At 35.9% G+C, this 9,446-nt stretch overlaps 1 protein-coding gene across 1 annotated transcript; it reads right to left on the reverse strand.

The window, feature by feature from the left end:
• Positions 1–630: 630 nt before the first annotated feature.
• Positions 631–8,428, reverse strand: LOC107090050. The gene is made up of 11 exons (XM_015383210.1): positions 8,298–8,428; positions 8,127–8,203; positions 7,752–8,042; positions 6,401–6,634; positions 6,192–6,296; positions 5,896–6,099; positions 5,475–5,810; positions 2,567–2,824; positions 2,382–2,481; positions 2,220–2,277; positions 631–2,141 (listed from the first exon to the last, which is right to left on the reverse strand). The coding sequence occupies exons 2-10, from the start codon at positions 8,179–8,181 to the stop codon at positions 2,238–2,240; spliced, it is 1,623 nt and encodes a 540-aa protein (XP_015238696.1). The 5' UTR covers positions 8,182–8,203; positions 8,298–8,428; the 3' UTR covers positions 631–2,141; positions 2,220–2,237.
• Between the last annotated feature and the right edge of the window lie 1,018 nt (positions 8,429–9,446).

Consider the following 9,446-nt stretch of genomic DNA (forward strand, 5'->3'; position numbering starts at 1 on the left):
ATTTAGTTTCCAAGGAACATTGGTTAGATTAAGAGCAGCGCAATTCAATGTCATCATATTCTGTCATCATATATTTAATAAAGCACATTTTTTACTATCACCTAAAGGGTTTAGATCTAATAAAAAGAGGATTGGGCCAATAACAGAAGACAGTTTGAAAACAGTTTAAAACTAAAGAAGTCCTTCAGTCTATTGATCAAAATATCATGATGGACAGTGTTAAATGTAGAAGTAGGATCTAACATAATCAAAAGAGTATAGCCTTCAGAATCAGCCATGATCAACAAAATTAATAAGGCAGTTTAAAAAAGAGCATTTTACCAAAAAAATTATTGCAATAAATCCATTACAACACTGGCCTTCATAACACTCTAAAACTAGTTAATTGTTCAGTGATTAAAAAAGAAAAAGAAAAAGGTAATTTAGGGAAAGGCCTGTCGCTATTGGGAGAGTATAATCTAAATCAAAGGACTAAGGACAACCTTTTAAGTACTAGACATTGTGCCAGATAAAAGAGATGGGAACCTTCCACAAAGTAGTTTACAAACTCTTTACAATATTGATTATAGATTTGAAAAGCAAGAGTGGCAAGAGAAACAGGTGATCCAATGTTCTTTCTTTATTGTGTCAAAAAAAAAACTTTAAACTTCTTCAGTTTGGCAGCTAGGAGGCTATATATTGCAGCTTTTAGCAAGAGGACAGTTTCAATCTTCCAGTCACATCCTAATATCAAAATATTAACTTTAACTTTTCCTAAAGGCCTCCAGTCTCACCCCACTTTCTCCTTATAATGTGCATTTCATCTGTACCAAAGAAGAGTGTTCACTGTGGACTATGTTCATTTTTACAGTTGCTATTACCATGCAGAGGGTAATAAAAGTAAAAAAAAATCATAAAAATCATTATTCATCTTTGAATTGGAGAAAAGACGGGTCATATTACACATGCATTAAAATATCTACAGAAATGGTCACTTATTAATATGTCCTCCATGAAGATATTTGTATTTTTCAGGTCAGAGGAAAGGAGGTCCAGGATATGGATTTTATCATCACTCTGATGTGTGATATAAAGAGTTGTTGGTAGAGATAAATGATTAGGCCAAATTCTTCGAAGCATCATCAATGTGGAGATTAAAATCTGCAAGTAAAACATTTTCTAGTGTGGTGAAAGTCATTAAATAATTAGATAAAATGGGTTGGCTGCAGCAATTAGATGTGATCTAGCCATGAAGGTTTGGAAATTGGCCCCAAATAGGAGCTTTCTTTGAATCTCATAACATATTTAAGAAACAGCAGGAAATATTTAATAAAGAAACATTAATCCTTACTCATATGACATTAGATATTTATATTAATGCGTTACTAAATTACAACAGAATAGATGCATCACATATACATCTCAGCAATTTTACACAAAACAAAAGGCTGTGTGGCAGGAGATAAGCTTGTTTACAGGCTTGCCTAAAATCACTTAAAACATTGGTGAGAGATGTGTCATGGTCTGAAGAAAGCATTTGGTTTTTGCTCAATGCATATTCTCGATACATAAGCAAACTTAACATTACCAAAGGATCATGATACTTAGTATGGAATAAGCAGTGATAGCCTCAGGCTATGGGGTTACTGTTTTTAATGGGAACAAGGGTATTTTAAAAAGTGGAAGAAATGAGTGACAGTACCGACTACCAGTCATTCTAGAACGAAACATTCCACTGGAAAGCTGAAAACGAGGACTAGCATCAAAAATGCCTTAAGCAAAAGGTTGTTCTGTACGTTTTGGTGCAGCCAGGGCAAAGCAAGAAACACACTGTCCATTACTTTGGCTGTAATATTTAGCAATTTGCAGTAGGATTTTATGAGCTTTTCTTTTAACCTCAAAGCTTGGTTAGCTGTACAGATGTTGGTGTAGATAAGAAACTTACATCCAATACTCAAGCAGGAAGTGACATTAAAAAAACCAAAACCATTTCTTATCATATAGACCTAAGAGCATAGCCTGCACTCTGTCTTAACATTATTTGCAGGGCTCAGATGGTATACGGCTTTCAATCAGTTATTATACAATGTCCTAATACTGCTCCTCTTCCTCTTTCAGCGTTAGGATTTATGGTCAAAAATGCAATTCTCTAAAAGTGTCACCTAAAAAAAAAAAAGTAAATACTGAAGTGAGAGAAACAAAACAAACAAAAAGATTTTCTTCTTAGAATTTGTTATCACCTCTTCAGTTTCTGCTTTTTAACACTGTTTTGCTGTTGAAGTTGCATTTCTTCTTTTCCTTATCAATAAAAGTACAAGTTAACATTATTAAACACGGCTGACGAGGGTGAAATAAATAAATTTCCCAAGTTAAACATGATTATTTACATATAATATATTTACCTTAGCATCAGGTACAGAGTACTTCCAACAAGAGAAAGCAGTGACAAAAAGGCCAGTTTTGTTACATTCATAATTATCATGACGATGGATATATCTGCTTCTGTTGAAAGATAAAAACAAAATAATTCACTGATTTGGTTTTAAAGTCTCCCTAATTTATAGAAGCTATCTTTACACAGACCTACCGTTGACAGTAAGAGCCTTCAGAGGTGAGCTGATATTCTGGGGGGTTTTAACGGCACAGGAGTAGTTTCCTGCATCCAGAAGTCTGACTGGATGTAGAATAAGATGCTTGTTGTGCTTCGTACTCTGGCTGAGCGGTTGTTCATTAAAGAACCACAGGTAGGTTGTTTTCTCTGACAGAGGACAACTGGTACTGCAGGTCAGCGTGACTCTCTGACCTTCCTTCACCACATCAGAGGGAATTATGGTCACTTTCAGACCTGAAACATGTTGGGACAAGAAAGGTTAACATGAATCACGTGATGCAATAGCATTCCTTGTATGTTAGTTTATCATAGTGTAATATCTCATAGTTACAAGTACATTGACAAAGCAACAATAGCCCTCATAATTTTTATCATTGCCACAAAGAAGAGTTTTCTCTGATACAAGAACATAATATAACATATTAACATGAAAAGGAAAGACTATGATGCAGCTTTTCACATTTTTACTAATATAAACCTGAAATATGTGAGAAGCATTATACCTCCTTTCCCTTCAGGGATTAATAAAGTGTAATTGAATTGATTGAATTTAGTGTGATACTGCTAAATAATATCAAGTGTAGCCAATTTTTTATCAATGTGTATTTTAACATCATCTGTTCTATGAAGGCATCAGAGGATTATTCATGCATTCATAAAGACCTAAGAGCACTGCAAGCAAGGTCAGGGAAGTTCTGGAGAAGCTTAGAGCAGCTTTCCTTTGAATATTCACAGAGAATTGCTCAATCTGCTATTCTGAAATGAAGAGACTATAACCCAACTACTATAACCACGTCTTACCCGTCTTCCTAAAATAACAGGTCATAAGAAGCATTGGATTCATGCAGAGTGGGTAGACAACTTTAAGTGGGGCACTGCTCAAGTCTGACATTTAAAGAAGAGTAGCAAGAAAAACAACATTATTGGGGGGAAAAAGTCACCTGAGGATGTACTATGAAAACAGACATCAAACGTGGATAAGGTGCTATGCTCAGATTAACATACAGAACATAAAGGGTGTGGAAAATTAATACAATATGTTATCCTAAACAAACGATCCAAGCAGTGACCAATTAATATTTTCCCTCATCGAAGATAGAAAAGCGGATCAGAGCTGATGGGAAGATGGCTGAAGCTAAATATTAGGGAATTCCAGAAATAATGTAAGTCTGTTAAAGGGCGCAAAACAGTTGAGACTAATGAGAGCCTCTTTATGATTCAATACAGTCACTTCTGGGGTTCCTCAAGGTTTGGTCCTTGGCTCCAATCTTTTTATCCTCTACATCCTTCCTTTAGACATAATCATCCCCTGCTGTGGAGTATTGTTCCTCAGCTATGTAGATGAAACATAAACTTATTAAATCCCCTTTCTTTTTACCATCCATCTCAACCCCATGAGCATTCTCTTTATTCGCTACCTGATTGGAGGAGATTAACACATGGATGGCACATCATTTACTTTAACCAGAGGTGGATATTCCAGGTCCAGAAAGTAAAAGGCCTGCACAGAGATCAGTTCCAACAATTTGCTTTTTCCAGCTCCAAAATGCACAGTAACCACCTGAGGAGTTAATCACCTGGTTAAGTTAACTGGCTGAAGGAAAACAATGCAGGGGTTTTTACTCTCTGGATCTGGAACTGACTTTAACTTAATAGTTTAAAAACAGAAGCTACCCTGGTTGGCACTCACCGTCGACTTCAGTCATTCACTACAACCTTAATAACATTTTTGCAAAATTTTACACTCTCCTCTTCTGTTACCATTCATTCTCTATGGATTGACCCTCAGATTTCATTTAACACCCACATACTACACCTCTGTAAAACATCCTTTTTCATTAGAAAAAACATTGCAACCCTTCATCCATCCTTCTTTATATCACTCAGTCAGATGCAGAAAAAAAACTATTTATGCCTTCATCTTTTCCACATTGAAACATTGCACCTCCCTGCTGTTTGGTATTTTTTAATGAAAACTAAATAAACTATAGCTTGTCCAAAACAGTACTGCTTAAACTACCTGAAAAACATTATCATATCAATCTGGTTTTGCACTTTCTCAGGCTTCCCTTCGGTACTTAAATTCAACACAAGAACTGTCTCCTTACTCACTAACTGGAGTACACCTGATTTTATGAAGGACTTGTAGCCTGTGCAGACTAGAAGGTCTACTATAAAGCTGAAGAAGTCCTTTGTAACCACTCTCCTTGATCGGAAATAAGGAAATCTCCACAGCTGCCACTGACTTGTTAAACGAGTTTCTCAAATTTTAAGAAAACCACAGAGTGTTGAGTCTCTAAGAAAACTGAAACTTCAAACTTCCAACTGAAAATATATATTTTTTTTCAAGGTTTCATGACTGCGTTTCTATCTTCTACCTTTAGTTTTTAATATTGCCATGTTTACCGATGCTTCTAACAACAGCTTTATAGCAATTAAACATATTTTTTGCATAAGTGCATAATAAATAACATTTATTTTAAACTACAATGACTGAAAGCGCAGAGCCAATTTCTTCTATGAGCAATTAAAACAGTTTCTTTGCATTTCTCATGAAATTCCTGTCGGTCACTTCACTTGGAGTTTGAAGCTACATTCGGGGCAAAGTGTGAAAACATTTACACAGAGAAAAATAATGCAACCGTTTTTGGCATTTAATTAATCACATTTAGTTACTTTAACACAATGTTTCATGTTCATAGGGTAGGACATAAATAATTGTGTTAAAGTAACTAAATATGATTATATGATTAAGTAAATTCCAAAAGCAGTTGCATAATTTTTTTCAGTGTAAGGTGTGGCTTTGTGTATCACTGTGTTATTTAACCTAAAGTCTTTTTTGGGTGTCACACAAAACAATCAGAAATTCAAGCTAAGGTAGTACCTGTAACCACCAGGATCGCTCCCAGCAACTCAGGCGGTTTACAAATCTCGTCTTTATTGGAACTGAACATATATTCTCCCGAGTCATTCTTCCTCAGGTCATTAATTGTGAGCGTATGTTGATTTCCATTTATGCTGTGGTACGCTACACGGCCTCCAGCTTTAATTTCGGTGATATGGGGCTTTTCCTCCATGTTTCTCTTTAGTTTATACCATGTTTCGTGACCGGAATCGTAGGGGCGTTTTGTGTATTTTCTGGAAATGTTTACAGATGATTCTTCAAGCCTGCAGAACCTGTTGCCGATATAATTCATGTGTGCACAGTTATTGTCAGTGCCTGAAAAAAAGCATAAAAACACTCAGTAATAGCAACTCAAAATCCTGTTGGCAAGATACAATGTAGAAGTACGTATAATGCTTACAGATCTGATCAGAGTGCAGGTATTCATGGACACCACAGGACATGTAGGCGGTATATTTAAAGACTAAGATGCCCTGACTCATGCAGTCTAGGACATTTCCCTTCCAGTACCACAAAAAGGTGGTGCTAGAGTCAGCGGCTGGGCAGCTTGTGTTACAGGTAAGTCTAACAGAGTCATTCCCTTTGGTCAGGTCAACATTTACTTCTGTCAGAAGAGAATAAAAATGGGTGTTAGGGTTAGGGTTATCTTTTCATTACATTTTGAATAGATGGTGTGTCTTTGTGGGAAAATGTCACCTTTAGGATACATGATGAAGCAGGGCTCCTCTGCTGATTTCAGCTTCCTGGGACACACCTCCACATTTGGATATCTCACACCAAAACAGTTTTGATTGAGGAAGTCTGAACAGAAGTGAACAAAAGATAATTTCCGAATTGGAGTTTGGTGCATTTGTTGGTTTCCTGAATAAGTTGATTTCTAAATGATGTTTTTTGATCCCACTCACCCACTGAGACCTCAGGAGATCTCAGATCCTCATAGCCTTTGATGGCACAGGAGTATCTGACTGCCTGATCACTGCTGACCAGTTCTCGGTACCAGTGGGACCAGTCCTCATAGAGGAACTCTCTGTTCTGGTACCAGATGAAGGCTGCAGGACTTTCAGTCAGAGGACAGCTGCTTTTACACATCAGGGTTACTTTCTGTTCCTCTGTGGCAGGAAACACCTTTACCTGAAGGTCTACAAAGAGAGATTTTTGCTTTTTTCAGATGATCAAAGAAATCTGAACATCAGACTAAGAATTCGAATGGATCAAAAGGGAATTTGGAAAGTATTCAAGATGGAACACTTTTTCCATATTTAATTAGGATTCAGACTTTTTCCAAAGTTTATTAAATTGATCTCTTTCCTCAATAATACCATATTATCCCAATGGGATTTTGTAAATAGCTGCAGTTTTCTAAAAACCAGAAAACTGGCGTGCAGCTGGCACAGTGGTTAACGCGCACGACCTATGTCCATTGCCACATGTCTTTCCCCCACTCTCATACCCCCTTTCCTGTCAGCCTACTGTTGAAAAAACTAGCCTCTAGTGCTGCAAAAACTATATAAAAAAAAAACAAATTAAAAACCCCAGAAAACTAAGATATCATAAATAAAAAAAAAAAAACTTAAAAGGGAGTGGAGGTGCACACCGTTTCCCCTGATAAACACTGAGATGTTTCTGCAGCTTAAATGTCTCCGACTGTAGTAGATTAAGGGGTGGCTTTCATCGGGCTACTCTTATTCAGACCTGTCTGAAGGACTGCTGCACAAATTGTTTCTTGGTGCTTCTTCCATTTAGGAATGATGAGGCCACTGTGTTCACTGAGACCTTAGAAGCTGCAGAATTGTTTTTTCTATATCTTTTTCCAGACCATATAAGGTCTTGGTCTTGGTCTCTGTTGGTGTGTTCTTGAATACAACACCAGTTTGAATTAATAGGGTATCTTGTGAAGAATTTTAAGAGAAGAGGTTAGTTTCATAAAATTGGAATAAGGCTGAAACAAAACCAAATGTAGAAAGTGTTTAGCGCTGTAAATACTGTTGGATGACACAAAATAAAAAATAAAAAAAAAAACAAACAACCGACACACAATCTCCAAAAGGAAATTTAGAAAGGCTAATTATGCTTAGTCATGTTTTTTTGAACATGTAAACTACATGCAGAGGACTGAAAGAATAGGATTTAACCCTAAGACATTGCTTCTTTGTTTTAGTGTATGTAAACATCTGGTCTCAATGTTATCTATATGACTATAATGCAAATAGCATTACAGTTTGGGTCAATATTATAGCAAGAGCTCCCCTTCTGTACCTGTGACATGTATCTCTGTTCTTTGCTTCCAGCACTCTTCAGCTGTTTTGCTGGATTCTTGGCAGCAGTAGGAATGATTATCACTCTTTTGTACATCTGTGATGATCAGCGTATTGTCTTCACTTATGTTGTAGTTTACAGTCGCAGTTTCGGGCAGTTCTTCCTTAACAAACGTGTTGTTTTTTTTTACAGTGTGCCAGCTCTTAGGAACTGATGAGTTTTCCACAAAGCAGGTCAGATTCACAGTTGAACCTTTCAGGACACAAATACGCATTTCTTTTCCCAGACCCCCTTTAAAAGATGCACATCAACAACTCATGTTAACTACAGAAAGTATCTTTATCTCAATTACAGAACACAAACTCTGTTTCAGACCTGAGAGGCCGAGGAGAAAGGCCAAAACAATCCATTCCGCTTTAAGAAAAAACATGGCCTGAGCATTCCTTTAGTTTCTAATGAAGAAAAATAAATAATTAATAAGAGGAATATATAATTCAAATACCTATGTTGTTGATATTGATATAGCAAATATGAAATGTAACTCACCAGCGGCTGACAGCTGCAGTCTAGTGAGATCTGGTTGGTGTGAAACAGATGAAACCATGCAGGAAATATCATCCTTCCGTTTTAATGCTCTTAGATAAAGTTTGAGATACCTCCCTTGTGGTGATGTTACGTTGAAAATCCTGATTACATCTGAAATTTGTTAGTCCTTTTTAGTCCTGCGAGAAATAAAGATATAACGGAGGCAAAATGTGTCATTAGGAAACTAAAGAAACATTTTTTTTGTTGGTCTATTAGATAGGCTTTTCCATTAGAGCTGCACAAATCAAGTTACATTATAAAATATTTTTTTAAAAGCTCATATATTTCACAAACAGGAGCAAAAAAAGTGATGAAAAAAGTATGATGTGAAACCAGCAGAACACTTTTGCGCAGCAAAAGACAGCACTCATCTTTATCAACTTACAGTTTTTTTTTTCAAAATTAAGTGTAGCTCTGAGCAACCACAGCCTTGTGGCTTTTTTTTAAATAAATATATATATAGCTAATTCCATGTTTCAATTATGGTCTCTCATTAGACAGCACCAATGAATCTAAGACTGTTTCTAAGTAAATATAAAATTCTATACAATTCAATTTTCAATTCAATTTCAATTCTGTTTATTTATATAGCACCAAATTTACAACACATGTCATCTCAAGGCACTTTACAGTTCAACCTGCATTATACAATGCTTGGATTTTAACAGAGACCATACATTACTTGTTTATAATTTCTAAACAAAAAAATTGTGTTTTCATTAGCTTTATCTTTACAAAAATAAAGAATTAGAGGAATCAGTCTGTGAGGAATAAAAATGTTTGAATATCCTTAAAATGTTATTTAATTTCCGTAATTCTACTTGAAACGAGAAAACAAATTAAACAGGTTTATGACAGACAGGGCCATAAATCCCGATCTATTTAAGCTATTTGTAATAATTTAATTGTATTGAAACTGGAAAACTCTGTATGCATCTTCCCTCTTGATGCTGCAATCAACAGCCGGATGTGACATTTTAAACTGATCATTGTGGCAAAACAGGGGTTAATATAAATAAATCAATAGATAAATAGATAAACTGTGCCAACTACCCATTTTGATGTATGTTTGAAAAATGAACTTGAAGGTGGAAGACATTAAAATTTACC

Source organism: Cyprinodon variegatus, unplaced genomic scaffold, assembly GCF_000732505.1.
Source record: "Cyprinodon variegatus isolate N-32 unplaced genomic scaffold, C_variegatus-1.0 Scaffold278, whole genome shotgun sequence".
Classification (NCBI taxonomy): Eukaryota; Metazoa; Chordata; class Actinopteri; order Cyprinodontiformes; family Cyprinodontidae; genus Cyprinodon; species Cyprinodon variegatus.